The sequence below is a fragment of the Neofelis nebulosa genome, chromosome 12 (assembly GCF_028018385.1).
Source record: "Neofelis nebulosa isolate mNeoNeb1 chromosome 12, mNeoNeb1.pri, whole genome shotgun sequence".
Lineage (NCBI taxonomy): Eukaryota > Metazoa > Chordata > Mammalia > Carnivora > Felidae > Neofelis > Neofelis nebulosa.
Window position 1 is genome coordinate 75,990,482 of NC_080793.1, and position 20,264 is coordinate 76,010,745.

Consider the following 20,264-nt stretch of genomic DNA (forward strand, 5'->3'; position numbering starts at 1 on the left):
ATTTTGTCTTACTGCAATTCAAGTTTTTGTATCCCATATTGAAAAATAATCAGTGGAAGGGGTGGGGGGAAGTGCTCTAAATGCTGCCTGGGGGTGGGGGGGTGGGATGGGTTTAAATCTCTGCAAAGGATGTCTTTGACCTACATGTGCTATCTCCTCAGTTAGCCAGGGCAGGGGCACCTCAGGTGAGAGAAGCACGTGATCCTGAGCCAGGGGAAGATTCTTTTGCGAGTTAATGCATTCTGAGAGGCGAGTGAGTGAGAGCGGTTGCATACAAGTCGTTTAGGTCACATGAGACCTTGAGGCTGTGAGGAAACCAAACGGGAGGTACATGAATACATCAAAATGTTTATGAAGAAGGATCGCCAATAGCTAATCCATTCTTTAAAGATTAGCTTTTAAGAGTAAGATTTCACAAAAGCATAGACAATGTTTCTAGGATCATATATGATATGATTTCTATAGACCAGTTTCCCTTTCATCACCTGAGCATTTTTACTGTCACCATAATATTAAGATCAGGATATTTAGTGATTCTACCAACTAAACCAAATATTAATACATGGAGTGTCAAACAGAGGATTCTAACACATTGAAAGTGAGTGTCTTCTGGGCTTAGAACACTGTCTCGTAGTTTTCCACTGCACTATATTTAGCAGAGGCTTTTTATAATTCACTGATCCTAATTAATAATTTTTCCACTTCCCACTGGCTGACCATTGTAGATATCAGAACACATTATCAATTATAATGATTTTATGTTGCATTAGTGGAAGCAGATCTTACTGATAAACTGCAGACCAGTTATAGTTTTTTAACCAAAAAATAATTGGCTTTTGTTCACAGCATCTCTTAAGCATCCCCATATAAAATTATCATTTGAGACATTGGGACAATAAAAATATGAAGCTCCCCAGGTTCCCTGAACTGGTGAAATACGCACTTGCCTACTTGATCTCCAAACCAATCTTTAGCAGAGTTCCAGAAGTTTCTTCACAGCTCACTCTTGAGGGACAGAATTCCTCATCTTTTCCCTCACCTTTGTCTTGCACATGACCAACCCATGATAACCACGGTGTGCAGGGCAAGCTTCTTCTCCCCTCACTACACATCTCTGATTTTGGAATGGCCAACTGAATGCACAGGGTAGTCTGTCAGACAAGAGTATGGTCCAGACTTTTTTGTTCGTGCGCCCCATCGATAAAAATTATTTTACTTTGCATGACATTATACTTGATAAAATTGTTGAATCCTCTGTGATAAAAAACATTTAATGATTTTTTAAAATTTGATTGGTTCTGTGTGACAGTGATTGGGTAGTCTGGTTCTAAGTACAGTTTCATTCATTACTTAATTTTAATATCTCACACGAGCTATGTGGCTGTAAATGGAACTGTGTCATTGGTTGTATCTGCTAAATCATCATGCTCATTTCGATCCCACGGACCACCTATACAGAAGTTTCTTATTGAAACTTTGCTAGTAAATTTGCATCTTTGCTGGCATCAGTCAGCTGTTCTTTCAAACTAATCCAAAGGTGTTAAGTTTACATGATCCATTTTTAACAAATGAGTTTAAAACCTCACCTAAACTCTTATCTCTGATATATTTTTTTCCCAACTGTTCAAGCTTATACATAACGGTCTTTTTCTAGTGTCACATCTTACATTGGTGCTGACAGCACAATCCCATCACGATGAAAACATTTCCAAATACCCATTTTCGAAATGCACTTTCCACAGCACACATTTCCTGGCAATTTCTCTCTAATTCGTTGTTAAAATGCTCTTTGGCCTTGAAGAGAGAGATTAAATATATTTATTTTTATAAAAGTGTCAGCCAAATAGGCTGCTGCTTCAGTCCCTGGTCCTGACAAAAGAAAGGTCAGTGTATTTGGAACGCTTGTCATTCTGCAAAAGAAAAATGTGCAGCTCATCTTTAAGTTTGACAATTTTCTAAGTAGTTTGCCATCACATAATTAGGAAACCTCTCGTGGCTCAAAATGTTTCTGATTATCCCCCGTCTCATTATAAAGTGTTGTCAGGATTCTAATCTTTAAGGTAATAGAATCTGTAAGTTACCTATCTGGAGACATATTAATGGAGATATTTTGCAACACCTAGCAGAGTGGGGGCCCCTCAGGACTCCTGGTCACCACATGTGGCTATCTATCTGATAGGTGCAGGTGCCATTGTTATTCCATACATTAAATACAGTAAAAGTCTCTCTCTCTCTCTTTTTTTTTTTAAGATGTAACACATGAGCTTTGAAAGTTTCTTTCTGCCCCCCTCCATGGATGGTTATGTGCCCCTACCTTGGAGAGCATCATTTCCACCATTCTCAACTCTGGCTATGCATTCAACAACGTACGGAGAATTTAAAAACCTTGGCCACATCCCAGGCCAATTAAATCAGAATCTCCAAGGGTGGGACCTAGACTTGAGAGTTTTTTTAAGCCCCACAGGTGATTCTAATGTTCAGCCAAGTGCTAAGTGGAAGGATTATGTCAGCCCTCCCCACTGGTCTCTTTTTCATCCTCCTGGGCTCTTAAGGCTGCTGGCATGCCACAAGCTGCATCTGAGTCCAGAGGGGCCGCAAGCTTCTCGATGGGAGTGTCATTGCTGTCTCATGTCACAGGGAATTTTACTGTGAACAAAAAATAGCACTTTCCTAATCCCGTAAAACCAAGGCCGTAGTCAGGTCTGTTCTTGGCCTTTATGCTTTATTTGTTGAACAAAGCAAGGAACATAATATGGTTTGGACTCTTCGTTGCAAAATGAACTAATGTTATTGTGGAGAAGCCAGGAGTTACATAGAATAGTTACTTCAAAAAAGGTTGAGTTGGAAGTATGGGCGGGAGTGGAATAAAAAGAAGACGTTATTGATAGAATTGGTGGTAATTTCTGTGTTTGTGTCTTTTTTGTCAGTTCTGTAAGCCATCCTGCACTGTCAGATAAGAATAACTTTTGGGGTAAAATTAATATATTTATGAGTCAAAGCTCTTACTTATAGGCTGAGCTGGTATTCAGCCCTTACCCACTGATAACACTGTACCAGTGTTAAAATCTTTTAAATTATGTTATAGCTGCTGCCCTAAGTTCTCTGAGTGACCCCAGCAGCCCTGGTCCTACTCTGGGACACTTTTGGCCCCTTTGTGATCCATCAGCCAAAAGGGTGTTATGAGACATGCCAAGGGAAGTTCAGAGTCCAGCTCTTTTCTGTTTGACCAGTGACCCAGGCCATACCACTGGGTAAATATTTTAATTTCACCCAGCTTAGGTCTGAATGTGTAATCATAAGAGCAAGGCATCTCTACCATTTTAGAATCCAAGAGCTTAGTTACAGAAGTCAACACTTCTGTACAGGCTAAGAGTCTAGTCCAAGATCATACCAGAGGCCCAGCCAGACCTCCCAATGTCCTGGGCAGGACTGCTTTCTCTGTCCAGTACTGGTCATTATTTCTTCTTATCCTCAGTCTTATCAGATTGTATTTCTGGACAGATATATCAGAATGAAGACAGTTCCGTTCCACTGGCGGAATACATATTGACTGGCCCTAGGATCATGCTAGAATGTGAGAAATAGTAGACAGTGCCTGTCCTAAAGTCCTTTGCAGCATTTCTGGAAATTCTATGTGCACAAATGTGGAACAGTTCAAAAGAAGTGCCAGGCAGGTAGAGAGCTTGGTGTCCCATGAATGTTTTATGAAGTCTGTAAATGCCCCAAGAAGATAATCGTTAGGAAAGGCTTAAATGAGAAGATGAATAGGGCTCGTGGAAGACTGAGACCCCACAACATATCCTTCCTCCACCAGATCTGTACGTTAGCTTTTTACTTAAGGGCTGCTGCTATGGGTGACGAATGATTTCCTCCTAAACATCAAGACTCCAGCACTACGTTCACTGGCTGCACACTTCAGGATGTTTCTCTTTGAAATGTTGAATATATTGCTTGAAGTTTCCCCTTCACACCCAATTTTTTTTTTTTTTATTTTATTTTTGGGACAGAGAGAGACAGAGCGTGAACGGGGGAGGGGCAGAGAGAGAGGGAGACACAGAATCGGAAGCAGGCTCCAGGCTCTGAGCCATCAGCCCAGAGCCCGACGCGGGGCTCGAACTCACGGACCGCGAGATCGTGACCTGGCTGAAGTCGGACGCTTAACCGACTGCGCCACCCAGGCGCCCCTTTTTTTTATTTCTGTATAATCTCATCTGTCCTTCTTAAATCTGATAGTAATGAGTGGAAAACAAAAAAGATCAATTACCTGATCATTAACCCAGATAAATGATTTTGATTGATTGATAAATGATTCTGTCTGTGCGCCACTGTCTAAACTTCTTTCACCAATGCAACCCCTTTTACTGCTCCTCCTTTTTGTTTTCTCTCCCAGCAGTCTTCTGCCTTAGGCTAAAAGAAATGAACCTCTTCCTTTGACTCCTTTTCCTAGCAAGAGACTTTTTTAACCAAAGATGTTGAAACTCTGGAAAGGTTGCTTGTTCCTACCACCAAGTAAAGGGGATTTTAAAATACTTAAAATCTACGTGGGTGGTGCCCCAGAAGCTGTAGACTGGAGGAGGGTGGTCATCTTCTACCCTCCACAAGGACAGAAGAGGTTCGGGGGAAGGTTATCCTCCTTGTGAGAGTCCGTCTAAATAGGTTCTTTGGAGTGAGGATCCAAACGTTACCAGAGACGGACGCTAGCTCAGACGGCACAGTAAGAGAGGAAGTAGGTCCTAAACTTAGAAATTACATGCGAGCTTTTCAAAAATAGACATATAGCTAAGAACACATAAGAGAAGCAATATGCATTTTTATCTTCCTGAAAAAGCAATGCAAATCGTAGAGACCTTTTGAGTTACATTAAGATGGATTTGATTGGTTCTATTTAATGACCCGTGCTACATCATGGACCACTTTAGCTTTTCATGGGAAGCTTACGAGAATTTAATGGGAAGAGTGCATCTGGATATATCTTATTTGGTAAAGTCTTCATGCACGTCTGTTTGGGTGTCTGTCTTCGAAAAGGTTTTTTGTCAGGTTGTGGTCTTTGCTTGTTTTGAAAACTCACACTGAGGTGAATGCAGTATGAGTTTTAGGCTTACCTGTGGAGAAAAACAAATTGTTTATGTTAACTAAAGGCAACATGCTTTAGTTGGAAAAAAATTGTAACTGTATAATAATCACCAGTGGTCACTATAGTTATTGTATATAATCCATTATTTAAGTGAGAGTACAAAACAGCACGTCCTTAAGATTTAAAGCTGACAGTGCTATATGGCATGTTGGTAGGAACCATAGAAGCTATTTTGAATTTTTGGAACAGATTCCTAAATTTTGAAACCTCCTAAAGGCTTCACTGAGTGCAAAAAAAAGGACTGAGGATATGTTGCCATCATTCCCCTTGGATTGTACTGGAGTACAAACTATAAAGGTTGCTTCTATTTCCTGAACCATTAGTGTGTGCATGTTACTTTGCTGTTTTATGAAGAGTATTGCACTTAAGCTTATGACGATATCGTGATGACGTTATGACATCCTCACTTTAGGGCTAAGGAAATGGAGCCTTGGACAGGCCCGAAGGCAAGTCACTGGGAGCAGGGGAGAAGCTCAGTGTTTGCCCCCGAAGCCACAGGCTCTTGGCCACTGCACATTATACCTTGAGATGGTCATGACTGCCCTAATAACCCAAACCTTGTACTACGATTCCTTTCCTAACACACGCCCTGGTCCCCTCCGTTAGACCTGGGTGGATTGGAACTCAGAACAAGAGCATTCAAAGTTCAGCTCTAGGAAATAAATTAAGGGGCGGGTAAGGGGAACACACTGAAAGAGCCCAGGTGCACAACATTTTTAATGGATCCTGATGAGGAATCTGAGTGAATGCCCACTGGTGGGAGTGGGATTCAGTGTAATTCTTGTTTCCTCTTACGCAGAGTGCACAAGCCTCCTGATCATATGCAGAAGGAGCATCACACAGTCTCTGCAGGGGGTAAGGGGATGGGACCGAAGTCAGATGACTTCAGGGTCACACAGGTAATGTGAAGACAGCCAGGTCTGTTCTTTGTCACAACATAATTAACTTCGGCATTATCGGACATAAACTATTCTTCACTCTTCTGAAGAATTATGCACTCTCCTGTTATCGTTGGCAGTAGTGAGTAGTAGCACAAAAATTGTGCTAGGTAAGTACGTCTGCAGTCCATCAGCTTACCTCTCATCTTCTTGACTCCCCTGGCCTCAGTCTTCTCCATGCATAGCCTGATCCAGAGTCCTGGTTTGCTTGAGATACTTGGAGGTTACACCTGTTGGCCCAGCATCCCTGCAGTTTAGGATTTTTAAGTAAGCATTCTTATTATTAAAATAAACCAGGATGGATTTGATAGATTTTCATTTTGTATTTCCAGATTCTGTTCATGCAGTTGAACAGATTTCTCACTTTAACACTTGGTTAAATCCGAAAGATGTTCCAACTTTGTTCCAAATCCTTCCAGATGCAATGTAACTGCATCTCCCTTTCAAAGACAGCCTGTGGGCACTCGGCGCTAATATGGAGTAAGCTTGGACAAGAATGAGTGGGGACAGCCAACTCCTTCCAGTCTGGAGGGTGCTGTTGCCTTTACCATCTGTTGGTTGTTATTAGCTAATCATGCCGTGTGCTGGTCTATCTGCCATGAGGACACCAGACCTCCAGTGAGCAGGGTCATTGGGAAATTATATTCCATATAATTGAACTATGTGGAAAGTTAAGGCCAAGCATTCTTGCCATGGTGGTCTGAAAGCTTTTGCTTCGATGTTTGTTTGTTTTTTTCTTTCTCATTTATAGTTTGGTGTAAATCTGTTACTCTTAGTTTTATTGTTGGATAATCCTTTTATTTTTAGAATAAATCTTTTTGGCCGTAATCTTAAAAAAAAAAACCGAAAGTGTATGTTTAACACAAAATTAAATACTGAGTTTTTGTTTCTCAAGAGGGTTAACAATAATTTGTAACTTGTACAAAATTGTTTATCAGTATTTAGCATCTACCATGGTGGCCATCATGATGTCATCAACCACACAAAATTCAAAACACACGTTTCTGCTGAAAAAGTGTCAACCTCTACTTCTAAAATCAGCTGTTATTTTCAGAGTATTGTACCCAAAATGACATTTTAGCATGGGCAGCTGCAGAAAATGCATTTTTATGTTACTCTGGGAAACATGACTTTTCACTTAGATCAAGTGATCCATGTTAATTTAGCTCATTTTTTTATTCCAAGTTTTCTTATGCATGTACAAAAAAATTGAAAAAAGGAACTATTCTGTGAAACTCAGCAGAAGAAAATCTTTGCAAATAATTAATGGTTTGATTTTTTTTTCTCCCTTTAGTTCAGGGAGGCAACGTGAAGTTTTTGAATGTTCATTCTGATAAAGTGAAATAATCTTGGCATTATTTGGGATAATATCATAAATGCTTTTGCCTCTTTAAAAATTGTTGAAAGTAAAAGTATTTAGTGATGAGATGAATATAGTTCTTGATGGAGCACAGTATCATGGTAAAACATTTATTAAATTAAGAAGCCTACGGAGCAGAATGTGTTTGGAATTAGTTATGACTCACCAATAAGTCAATTATGTCCAAACAAGTTGTGATAATCTATTAAGAATGACTTTTGTCTCCCAAAGTATTTGTGATAGGATAATATTCTACACTATACAAAAAGATAGCTCTATGGAAATATTGGAACTGAAATACTTATGTATTTTAAGTTGAAAAATAAAAGAGTTAACAGGACCTTCCATGTAGCAGAATTTGTTCCGGGCTTACCAGATATTTCAGCCCCGCAAAAAGAGAATATTTCCAAAATAAAAATATTAAGGTCTATAGAGAAGGACCCGTTGAAAATGTTAACAATTTCAAATTTATTAACCTGAAACAGCTGGTGCGATTTTGGAAAATATTGTGGGTAATGATATGAAATAGCTTATTATACAACATATCCATATTGAAAAAATATAATCTTCTGAAAAAATGTCAGGGATGTGATGTCAGAACAAATGTGGCTAAGAACATGACTGAAATACACGAATGTACCAAGAAAATTCCTTCTCATTTTTTTTTTTTACTTTAATCTACATGGAAACTTGAAAGTTTTATTTTTGAGAAAGAATTTTATATTTGAAAACATGTTGATAATACTAATGTTAGTCAAACTGATTTGTTGGTCAATAAAAAATATTTCAAAGCTATATAGCATTATTTTCAGTAGCCCTTTTCATAGTTGAAAATGTCAGTGCGTAGACTGTGAACTCTAGCATTATTTCCCATTGGAAAATGACCAGTTTCTCACTACTTGTCCGAGTACCTTTTTACAATTCTTATCCATAATCTTCCTGAAATTTGTGGGTTTTTTTAGTTTATTTATTTCTTTTTGAGAGGGACAGAGAGACCATGAGTGGGGGAAGGGCAGAGAGAGAGAGAGGGAGAATCCCAAACAGGCTCTGTGCTTAGCGTGCAGCTTGACCCTACAACCGCGAGATCATGAACTGAGCCAAAATCAAGAGTCGGATGCTCAACCGACTGAACCACCCTGGCGCCCCTGAAATTTGGGTTCTTAATCAGAGTGACAAATTATAGAACTTAATATTTAACACCTGCCCCCGTCACCCCCCCCCCACACACACACACACAAATACCTAATGAGATGTGACTTCTCTTATTTCTTCCTACTCAGGTTATAATGTGTCATTACTGTCTTTCATTGGAGGCAGTGCTGCTGTCCGTTCATTTTTCCATTCCTAGTGTTGGCACAGTTTCTTGCTGAGTTGAAGAGGTATTGAAACAAGTGTTCTAAAAGACTCCCTCCTTTGCCCAAGATCCTGGGGCTGGGAGCCTTTCGCTTTCAGTTCTGAGCACACTTTCTGAAGCCGTAAAGGGCAGGTTTCACAGGGATTGTCCCAGAAAGATTACACCCGCTGGGATGGACTCTGGCATCGTCGGGAACATCTGGGAATGCTTCATTAAGGAGCTTGTTCTTTTAATTTTTGCGGCTTTGTTCGAAATTCTACCAAGCCAAGCAGGGGAAGCTTCTTTATCTGTTCCTCCTGTTGTGAAACAAAATAAAATCCCAAGCCAGCAGCAGCTTAGTCCTCTGGCTAATAAGATTGTAGGAGCACAGACATTGCAAAGAGCTAAAATGATTAGGTTTCTTCTGAGACATTATATGAGGAAATGAGCCACAGACATAATGTGATCTCAAAAATGAAGATGCTATGAATCCCTAAAGCAAGCATTTACCTATTATGCCAGAATAGGGGAGAATCCATCTGTTGGTTGTTTCGCTTGTATAAAATCAACCCCTGTCTGTTGGAAGTCGCAGTCTCTACGCAGTTCCTCAGAATGTGATCCCTGAGAACACCGTCCTATCAACTGACCTGAGAAAGGAGAAGCCACCGTGGCCAGGCAGGTGTGGGAGGTGCGGTAGTGTCTCCAACCCTGGCCTGTGCTCGTGGGTTTCTGGCACCATGACCTTATTAACAGTTCTGAGTTCTGCAGTACAGACATCCGTGTAACTTTTTGTAACCCTCATTCTCCACGGTTATCTGCCTTTGATCTTAGAACCCATTTTTTTCAAATAGCCATTAAAACCCAAAGTACCTAATGCTCCTTGAATATTCTTTGAAAGCAGCCTGAAAAGTTTACCTCATTATTTTTTTAAAAATATGCACATCTTAAGAATCTCCCTTTCTAATTTCTTCTTTATCACTATTACTTTATGCAAACTCTTGGAAAATAAGCTGGCTTTCACAGTATTCGTGACGTGTAGGTGTGTCACATTCATACTGTGCCATTACCATCATAATCATGAAGTGACATTTCAGCTGTGCACAGTTTTCATATCGCATCCTAAGATTTTACAGACCTGAGAGCAAAATTCTTTGTAATGGAACCATGTAATTAATCAGTCAGCCCTCTCTTTGGACTGATTCATATATATTATGTCATGCTGCATCAAGCATCTGACCTACAGTGTCATTGATAATGGTAATTAGGACATGGCAGACAGACATGAAAAAGGAAGATGATAAGCAGAGAACTCAACAGAAGAATATTTATACCAAATTTATGGTGGTAGAGCCAAGAAAGAGATTGAGCCCTTTAAAAGAAAAAAGAATATTTTAAACAAGAAGTATTTCCTCCACCAAGAAGGAATTCATTGTATTTTAGAATAGGCAGATACAGCCATTAGTGAAGCAAACTCAAAGGGAGAAATACATTTCCAGCGAATGTGTTTTAGGAAAGGCAGCATGCCTTATAGTCATTGATTGCCTTGGTGAACACGGTAATAGAGACTAAAAATAAAAATCTGTGATAGAAGAACAAATTCAATAATGGGATAATAGGGGGGCCAGGGGGGCCCAGTCGGCTAAGCATCGGACTTCGGCTCAGGTCGTGATCTCACGGTTTGTGAGTTCCAGCCCCACATCCTGCTCTTTGCTGGCAGCACAGAGCCTGCTTCAGATTCTCTCTCGCTCTCTCACTCTGTCTCTCTGCCCCTCTCCCTTTCTCAAAAATAAATAAACATTAAATAATAATAATAATAATGGGAGAATCAATTTGTAAAGTCCTAATGAAAGAATAATATGTGACAGTCTAATAAACTTTCTTGTCGAGTATTTTATTATTTGGGACATTTTATTTCACACAGATTCTCTGCTTTGTCAGTGTCCAGTGCATTGCCTGACACATGATAGGTAAATGTTTGTTGAAATAATTACGGATGGCAATTATTTATTTATGGTAATTTTGAGATACCACAATATTTCACAGTAATTATAATTTTTTTTTTTTTTAGGCATTTTACATTTCCTAACAGTCCTACAATGAGTTATTTTCCCATCTTCTAGATGGGAATACTGAGATTCAGGAAGCGTGAGTGACTGGCCTAAAGACACAGGGCTGGTGTGTGAGAATTAAGACTGAAGTCTGGTTTGGTGTCAAAATTAAAATTCTTCCTCCTTCCACTCTGGTTCTCTGGATTACTCAGTAAAAAATTCAGTAGTCTCCATATGATACTGGTGCGAAGAGGAACGTGGGTGCTTAGCAAAGGAAAATCAGTAGATTCCTAGCTCTGAAGGATTCCGCACACAGGATGTATAATCTTCGTCAGGGACCTCAAAAGGCTGTGTCACAGGGGCACCTGGGTGGCCCAGTCGGTTGAGCGTCCGACTCTTGATTTCGGCTCAGGTAACGATCTCATGGTTTGTGGGATCAAACCCCACGTTGGGCTCCGTGCTGATAGCTCAGGGCCTGCGTGAGATTCTCTCTCTTGCTCTCTGCCTCTCCCCCACTGAAGCTTGCTCTTTCTCTCAAAAAAAAACAAAAACAAAACAAAACAAAACAAAAAAAACAAGTTTGCATCATGTAGTAATTTGTAATTTTGTTGAGCAACGAGTTGAATCCTAAGTGTGGAGAGGCTCTTCTGTGGGAGTGAGTCATTTGCCACATGAACCCAGCCGGCAGGAGCTCGGTGTGACTTTGCTGTCCTTTGTCATTTATGCGGTAATGGTCATAAAAAGATTCATCCACCACAACTGTGGCCCGTGTGCAATGCGCCTTTATGAAGGTCAGCTCTTTAAGTTGTGCTGAAGTCAGAGAAGGTGAAGTGGTCTAAGAAATGATAGCTGTCATCCAAGTTTTCTGTAGGAAATGTTATGCTAAGAGGTGTTTACCAATTTGAGGACTCAGAGATCCAGGATTCACTATGACCTCCAGAATACTATTATGACCTCAATATTATTATGAGCAAAGTAAGGCTTGGGTGACTTGCCCAATGTCACAGAAGCTAGTAGGTGCGTGCAGCGTGGTTTATGTGCTCTGTGCTATTTTTCCTTTTCTTTTGCTTTTTCCGTAACTGGTAGCTTTAGGTGTTAGGCTCTGCCTTTACGTATTTTAGGTGCATTCTGCCTCTTAAGCCTTCTGAGGTAAGTTCTATTTCTACCCTCATTTGACAGATTGGGAACCAGAGGTTTAAAAGTGTTAAATAGCGTGCCCAGGGTCCCCTCTGTTCACGCGGGGTGAAGGTGGGCTCACAACACAGCAATCTCATCCCAGGGTCCCTTATTTTACTCTGTGCTTCCTTAGAACAAAAAAAAATAAAACACAAAGCATGGGATGTTTTCCCCCCACACTTTATTTAGGAGTCTGCAGGGTTTTGTTTTGTTTTGTTTTGTTTCTTCGAGTCAAATGTGAAAATGGAAATACGCACCAAGGAAAAACAAAAATGAGATGATTTGAGCCTTGGTTCAGAGTTAAAACAGACTCTGACAGTGTTTCAGACTCTAATTCAGAGGTCTTTTGCTTGTGTTGGGCGCCCTTTCAAACAGAGCAGCCCTAATGAGCTGCTGAATGTTGTGTCTGAGGGCTTCCACAAATGTGGAAGTTACCATTCGGTTTTCTACTTCTGGGTTGTAGGAACCAGAATAAGTGCGACATTCTAGCCTAAAGCCACCCCCCGAGCCGTTAATGGGTTTTTGAAAATCCCTCCAAAGTGATTATAAGGTCCTTTTTATGTCATCCAAAGGCTTGGCCTTTTGTGGGCAGGGCAAGACCCACGTTGGTGGGGACTCAGTTCCTCCTTCCCTTTGCCGAAGCCACCATGGAAATACCAACACGTCCAAGATTTACCTGAATTTTATGACCACCGAGTCGTGAAAACAAGACATTACCACATTGGCCCATCTTGTGGTTTCCATGTGGTCTTTCCCTAGAATTCTGCCAGAGTTCCTAAGAGGAGCTACTTCGTCTTCACAGAGTTCCGCTAAGGCTGGCCACCAGCTTGCTAAGAACACTGAAAGCGAGCATTCATCATTAAATATTTCCAGTGTGTTCCACTGTAACTTGAAATGAAATAGAATTGTATTTTACATTCTATTCGATGAACTCATACCTGTTTACTGTGCACAGAGTTCCAAATGAGCGCAGTAGTCCTCTGTAATTGTTATTTATATTATTAGAAATGAATTCTTTCCTTTTCATCATAGTTAGGCTTTTTCATTTATAATTATTTAATTTTGCGTGATTGCTTGTGATTTCCACTATTATTCACATTGGACATTTGGACAAATAGAAGAAAACAAATAGGGTTCCTATTCTCACATAGCAAAAGAATATTATTAACGCATCCAGAATATTTTTTACAAAGGAAATTGAGAGGATTTACTTTCATTGGGGACATTTATAGAAGCAGTTTTAAGATTCTATGTGTATTTTGTAAAATGCTGTCATACTTTTAAATAACTTACGGAACTTCAGAGAACGTTCTTACATAAATGCAAATTACGGTTGCTTATATTTGGATGTCATTTTCCCAAACAGCAAGGGTGGAATTAAACAATGAAGTCTAAGAGACAGTAAAGGTGACTTTGAGATTCTGATATGGGTCAAAGCCAAGTGGTGACCTGTGCTTTTTGAGAGTGATATTCTTTCATAGATGGTAGACGTTGACTTCTGAGTTAGGGTTCATAGTTGAGACTAGCATTGGAACTTTCTCAGAGGGAGAGGTTAGTTTGAATTAAGAGTCAGCATGAAACTTCCTCACTAGACTGGTGTTTTCACAGTTAAGAGAGAGGGCCATGTTGATTTTGTCCTCTGAGCCTTTGTTCATTTCTTCCTCCTCCCTGGAAGCATCGTGTGTCTTTATCTCCACCTGACAGCTAAATCCTGTCTTCTCTCCGACATCGCGTTTGATCTCCCCTGTCGGCGGTGAGTTTTATTTGCTCAGTCCTTGTGCAGCATTACTCGTGTACAGACTTAACTGTGTTCTGTTCCTGAGGCGCTGGTTGGAAATAGTGAAATGTTGTTTCAGTACATGGTATATGACATGCTCCTGGGTGCTGTATGCATCCTAGATGCATGTCCTCTGTGTTTGTAATCATATTACTTGTGGCCGGATGAGTCCTCGATTCGGTCTAATGGCATCCTGTTACAGATAAGGAAAATGAAGTTCTAAAAGAAAGAACTGGCCTTTCTCCTAAGGGTCATGGCCGGTTAGCGTTATGGGTAAAGCCAGGACTGGAAGGTAGATGTCCTGGTTGCAAGATGGTGCAGTTTTTACTCTTCCTTCCTTGTATCCTTCATTCAGTAAATTTGTATTGAACATCTCCCACGTGACAGGCAGTCTGCTAGGACCTGAGCAGTGTTGCGCGTGTCTTGCAACTTCTTCTGTGAACGGAGAGGAAGATACTAACCAATATCACAAAAATAGATGTGCACCAGCCACCCCGATAAGCGTCGCTGAGGATTGTGCCCTTGTATGAGAGTAGTAACGGGTAATAGATTTCCTTGAGAAACTGACTTCGACCTGTAGGGCCTGGCATTGTGTTTCTGTGTATTTTTTAAGCGCACTTAAATTGGACACATATTTGTTGTATGGGCCCCTAAAGAAATTAGAACCAATAAGCTACAGCCCGTTCCCTCATTGTATAGTCTAGAAGGGGGATAAGTCAAGACGTAACTATTGACATAAAGCAAAGCATAGAAGTTCCGTGGTGCAAAGGATGCAAAGATAACTTTTTTGGAGGCGAAGCAAATGGAAATAACTTCCGGGGGGAGAGGCAGCATAGGATACAGCCCTGGAACAAGAGCTAAAGAGAGGAAGACGGAAGGCATTCCAATGGTGAGTGAAAGCAAGCAGAGGTAGCCTGAGATAAGAAATGACAGGTCTGGCAATAGAAAACGGTGTCATTTTACAGTGGCAGGTTCTTGTGGAAAGTCACAACTATACACTGTTGAGAATGTTGTCTTTTTTTTTTAATGCCCTGGCAGTCAGCTGAACTTAAGGATGGACATGCAAATATTCCCTCTCGTTCCTACTCCTGGAGCACATAACCCTGTGCTTTGTTGGGCTGCCATCTGTATGAACCATTTCCCCCCACCCCCTGAAAGAACTAAATCTGGTTTTCAAATTGCTCTATTACCTAGCTTTCCATTGGGGTCCAGTAAACATTTAATCATAAGAGTGAAAAGTGGCTGGTGTGTTGAAGGTCTTTTCTCCGCCAGAAGCTAACTTCTCTAGATGCCGAAACAGAACTTCCTCCAAATGACAAGACTGGCCCAGTATAGTGAGTATCAAGGGCATTGAAGAAATAGTACGTATGCTAACTTGTGTTACCATGTAGCTTTTACCCCATTCAGAGTTTGGTCCCAACCATTTCTCCCTATGGATATATAAACGTTTGTCTAAATATTATTGTAGAAAAATACTGAAAATTACCTACTCGTTAGCACATGTTAACCAGTAACCAGCTACTGTGTTTTAGATTCTGTGCAGGACAGTGTTAGTGGTCAAGCTTATCAGGGAAGCCAATGAAAAAGCATCTTTTTTTTTTAATGCTTATTTATTTTTGAGACAGAGAGGGGGGAGAGAGAGAGAGAGAGAGAGAGAGAAAGAGATGGGGGGAGAGCGAGCCAGAGAGCGTGCAAGTGGGGGAGGGGCATAGAGAGAGGGAGGCACAGAATCCGAAGCACGCTCCAGGCTCTGAGCTGTCAGCACAGAGCCCAATGTGGGGCTCGAACTGGTGAACCGTGAGATCATGACCTGAGCTCAAGGCGGAATGCTTAACCAACTGAGCCACCCAGAAGAGCATCTCTTGGAACATATGTTGCAGTTGAATGGCCCCGATGTAGCTCAGTCACAGATATGTTTTATTTATCTTGTATAGTGTTGCCCAGACCTAAAATTAGGGCTATTTCACAGAAAAACCTAGATTTTTTTTTTTTTTTTGGCTTCCTTGAAAAATTGAAAGATCAGGCAACAATGGACCAACCTTGCCAATGGCAACAATTCGTTGGAGTTAAGGAGCAGCTGCCTTCTTTAATTAGGGAATATATTTGTGCCGCAGTTCCCATTAGTCCCTATTGCCTGTATCCGGCCCATTGAGTCATTTCCCTGGCTTTCTGGCCCTTAAGAACATCTGTCAGTGACATCTGCTTTGGAATGATTGTTGCCTCTGCGAGCCTCTTCTCTTTAGCTTCCCGTAACCGTTCCTGGCCAGCAAGGCAATTAATTATGATCAGAACAACTAGCATCTGCGAGCTTTGTAGTCTGCAGTGGCTCTCAAACTTTTGCATGCATCAGAATCGTAAGGCAGATTGTTGAGCCTCATTTCCAGAGTAGAACTGAGGAACAGGACTCCAGGCTGGCAAGATCGTTCGCTGCTGGGATAACAGAACAGATCGCCTGGACAGGGACTAGGTACAAAAGCAACTACAGGGATCTCTTTTCCAAGACTGGGGTCCAGAGCAGAGCTAGAACTTCTCGGTTACTAGATCTGTCAAGGTCAGAACAGAACTAACAAGAAAGGTGATTTCTTCAGTCTCGTCATTTTAGGCTTCTTAAAACCTTACTTAAGTCCAGATTAATCTAATGATATGGGGCCCTTCCCACTTGCAAGGGAAGGTAGGTAAAGTTGGGGAACCAGACAGGGTCTCACATGGATTAAACTGATTTTTTTAAAAAATGTATTAAAGCTCCATCTGCTTAAAACCCTTTGAAATGAACAATTAGGTCACCGTGTGATCATGATAAGCCATCCACTAACCTAGTTTGGAAGTTTGTATTTCGGCAAGTAAGAGTGTAAATGTATTATCAGCTACCTACCTCCAGTCTCTAAGGCAGTTATATTTATATGTATGTATAATTTGCATACATATATTGATATAATGTAATTAAATGAATATACTATATATGTGTGTGTGTGTGTGTGTATATATATATATATATATATATATATATATATATATATATGGATGGATGTGAGCAGGGTTTTTATTTTGACAGGGATTTTAGGCAGTGGTATATTCTGGGTTGACTGTACCACATTTTGATTTCACTCTTATTGAAAACATTTTTTGTTTTATTTTTGTTAAGATTTTATTATTTATTTTTGAGAGAGAGAAGAGAGAGAGCGTGAGCAGGGAGGGACAGAGAGAGGGAGACGCAGAATCCAAAGCAGGCCCCAGGCTCTGGGCTGTCTGCACAGAGCCTGATGCGGGGCTTGAACTCACGGACCATGAGATCATGACCTGAGCCGAAGTTGGAAGCCCAGTCGACTAAGCCATTAGTCATTTTTGACTGAAAACATATTTTTAAAATTTAAATGCTTTTATTTATTTTTGGAAGAGAGAGAGAGAGAGAATGGAGGAGGGGCTGGCAGCAGGGGTGGGGGGCAGGGGACAGAGGATCCGAGCTGGGCTCTATGCTGACAGCTGGAGTTTATGAATAGCAAGATCATGACCTGAGCTGAAGTGAGGATGCCTAACTGACTGAGCCACCCAGGCGCCCCTCAAAAACCTTTTTAAAATCTCCTTACCTTTTTCCTACTAAATGTTGTAATGAAAATAACAAAGTCCTTTTTCCTTGTTAAAAAGTTGAATAGAATTCTCAATCTGATAATGTTGATAAGGCATGTATGAAATAAAGATTCTGGAGGTCAAGGTGTGTTGGAATGGAGGGGGAATGGTTACTGTGTTTCACATTAAATCATTGATAAGAATTGTTCTTCTGGGGGTTTTATATCCTATCTTGAAAGGGAATGATAGAAATTAAACCTGATTATTTTCAGAGTCTGATTAAATTTATGCTAAGACGTAAACTCAAGGGCTGAGTGTATTATGTGTTTGATTATAATGAACTATAAATACAGAGGGCATAATTATTCCTGTTCTTTGCTTTAGGATTATGATAATCACCAGAAATGATCATATGTGTAGCATGACATCCTCATTGTTCTGATGGGAAGCTGAACACTGTTTTCCTCTAATCAACATTACGTAGCCTCCAGGTTTACTGTAGAGGGAAAGATTTGGGACTGGATTCTCTGTAAGGAAAAAAGAAATGAAGCATTGCTTTTTGATAAACCAGGTTGAAAATGAGCACATGAAGGAAAACCTCAGTTGTGCGCAGTGTGACGTGCAAACCAAAGGCAGTTTTCAGTGACAGAGAGATTAAAACCACTGTATTTGTTTGTTTTCCACAGGCTCATGCACAATTAGTTCGAGAAGTCGATGTGGAGAAGGTGTCTGCTTTTGAGAATCCATACGTAGATGCAATAAAGAGTTTATGGAATGATCCTGGAATCCAGGAATGCTATGATAGACGACGAGAATATCAGTTGTCTGACTCTACCAAATAGTGAGTATTCATCAAGGAGGCCCCTTGGATCTTTCTCTTCAGTTTCGTGTGCTCTGCAGTGATAACTTCTGTATTCTTGCACTTGTATTCGGTATCTGCCTCAGACTCCAGTTAGGAAGTACAGATGTGCCAACCTCATACATGTAGACTCTTCTAAGGGACAGACTGGCATCGTGAGTCAGAGAGAGGATTTCTCGTACTGTTTTCCATTTGAAAACCAAACTGAAAACTCAAGGAATCTGAATTTACCCACCCATTGCTTCCACCAAATTGCAGACCAGCAGTACTCAAACACATACTCCATTGTGATTTGAAATCCTGTAATGATAACTTTTCATACAAATTTCTGATCCTTTGGTCATGTGCCAGAAAACACGTACACACATTAAAAACCCCAAATACTCTCGATTATGCCTTCTCACACATCACACTTCCTAGTTTCTAGTTTCCAGACACAGAACCTTGACTGCTCTCGGGGAACCACTGTTATGTTGATGGACAGGTTTGCCTTTGCATGAAAATTGCGTGTGAGTCTACTTTTGCATGCATTCCAAAATTGTTTGGTGAGCTGTCAATCAAAATCACGTGTCCTGGGAGAGATTTGCATCCTAGAGAGATTTGTTAGTTCTCTAGATTAAATCTCGCCCAACAGAAAGAAAGTGAAGATCTGGCAGTTGTTGGATTAATGTAATCAATGTAGTCAGCAATCTAGATAATCAGGCGCCTGAAAAATGGACTTTTTGTAGTATTTAGCCAGATTTCTGTCTACATTAATTATGTTAACCCAGGCTTCGCTTCTTGGTGTTGGTTCTGGGCGGACAGAAGAATGGATGGAAAAAAGTCCACAGCCTCAGGCCAGTTCATATGAAGTGACCCACTGGATGAGAGCAGGACCCTGGGGAAAATGAGGAGCCCCAGAGGCTGGTTGGCATCACATATGGTGCCTGGAAGATCCAAGAGCTGATCAATTCTGTTTTCTCAATATAGTAGATCATGTTTCGACTTTGATTCTAGGCATTTGCGTAAGATCAGTTACGATTCAGGTCAGCCACAGAAATGTGGCCTGGTCACAGCAGTGCTTGTATTCCTATGGTAAATTTGCATTACGTAATTCTAGAACGTGGCATAGAAGGCTCGTGATCCCCATGTCTGTCATGTTTTAACTAGTGTTAATCCCCTGGTGTGCCTGTGGAATGTGTGCTTTCCTCGTTCCTTATTTTCTCTTTCCTTCTTCCACACCTTCATCTCACTGCCCTCCCGTCGCTTCTCTTCCACTCGCTGCCTGCCTGCCTGCCTGCCTGCCTGCCTGCCTTCGCCCTTCGTCCCTCCCTCCCGCCCTCCCTCCGGAACCTTTACTGTGTAAGTTTCTGTGAGTGCAGAGATGAGAGATGCAGTCAGCTCTTGTCTCTTCCAAATTCTGCCCCCTCAACCTTTGACCAGCTGTCTTTCTCTTACTTCCTGCCCCCTCTGTCCTTATGTTTGCTTTGCCATTTCAGATTTCATCTCTCTCCCCATGGTGCTGTTGTGTTTTATCCCTTGTTCCCTGTTCCTGCTCAGTATGTCTCCTCCTATCTGCTTGCTTCCCCTCCACCCTCATCTGTCATTCTCAAGTTCTCCCGTCACTCCTCTCCACTTCTCACTGTGCTGCCGTGATGCCTCTCCTGACCCTTAGTAAGGAATGAATCCCCCTTACCAAGTTCTTTTTACTAATAAATCCTCCAGTCTCTCATCGCATCTAACCCTGATCTCTTCACTTTTATCATAAATCCCGTCTCTCCCCCTTCTCACCTGTTCTAGTCTTTACCCATGTGTAACTTTTCTCCCTACAGAGAGGTCTTGCCATTAGGGCATCAGAGAAGCAGTGTCAAATGATTATGTGCTTACCAAGGTCAGGGTTCCCCCTTAGGAAATGATTTTGCCTCTGCTCTGGGAATAGACCCTGTGAGTGATTCCTGTGTGCACCGAGGACACCTGTATCAGCTGCTGCGCATATATTCTTGAGACAAGGCTCTACACGTGTCTGGTGACATTCCTTAGCTTAGATTTGTGGATTTCTAGACAGGTGCCTGTTAGTACAATAAGAGGACATGGCA

General features: G+C 41.1%; 1 protein-coding gene across 3 annotated transcripts in view; it reads left to right on the forward strand.

The window, feature by feature from the left end:
- Window positions 1-20,264, forward strand: part of LOC131492038 (guanine nucleotide-binding protein G(q) subunit alpha) — a 320,026-nt gene that overhangs the window by 197,222 nt on the left and 102,540 nt on the right. For all 3 annotated transcript variants that reach the window (XM_058695647.1, XM_058695648.1, XM_058695649.1), the window contains exon 3: window positions 18,017-18,171. In XM_058695647.1, coding sequence (XP_058551630.1) covers window positions 18,017-18,171 — 155 coding nt within the window. The remainder of the gene's footprint in view (window positions 1-18,016; window positions 18,172-20,264) is intronic.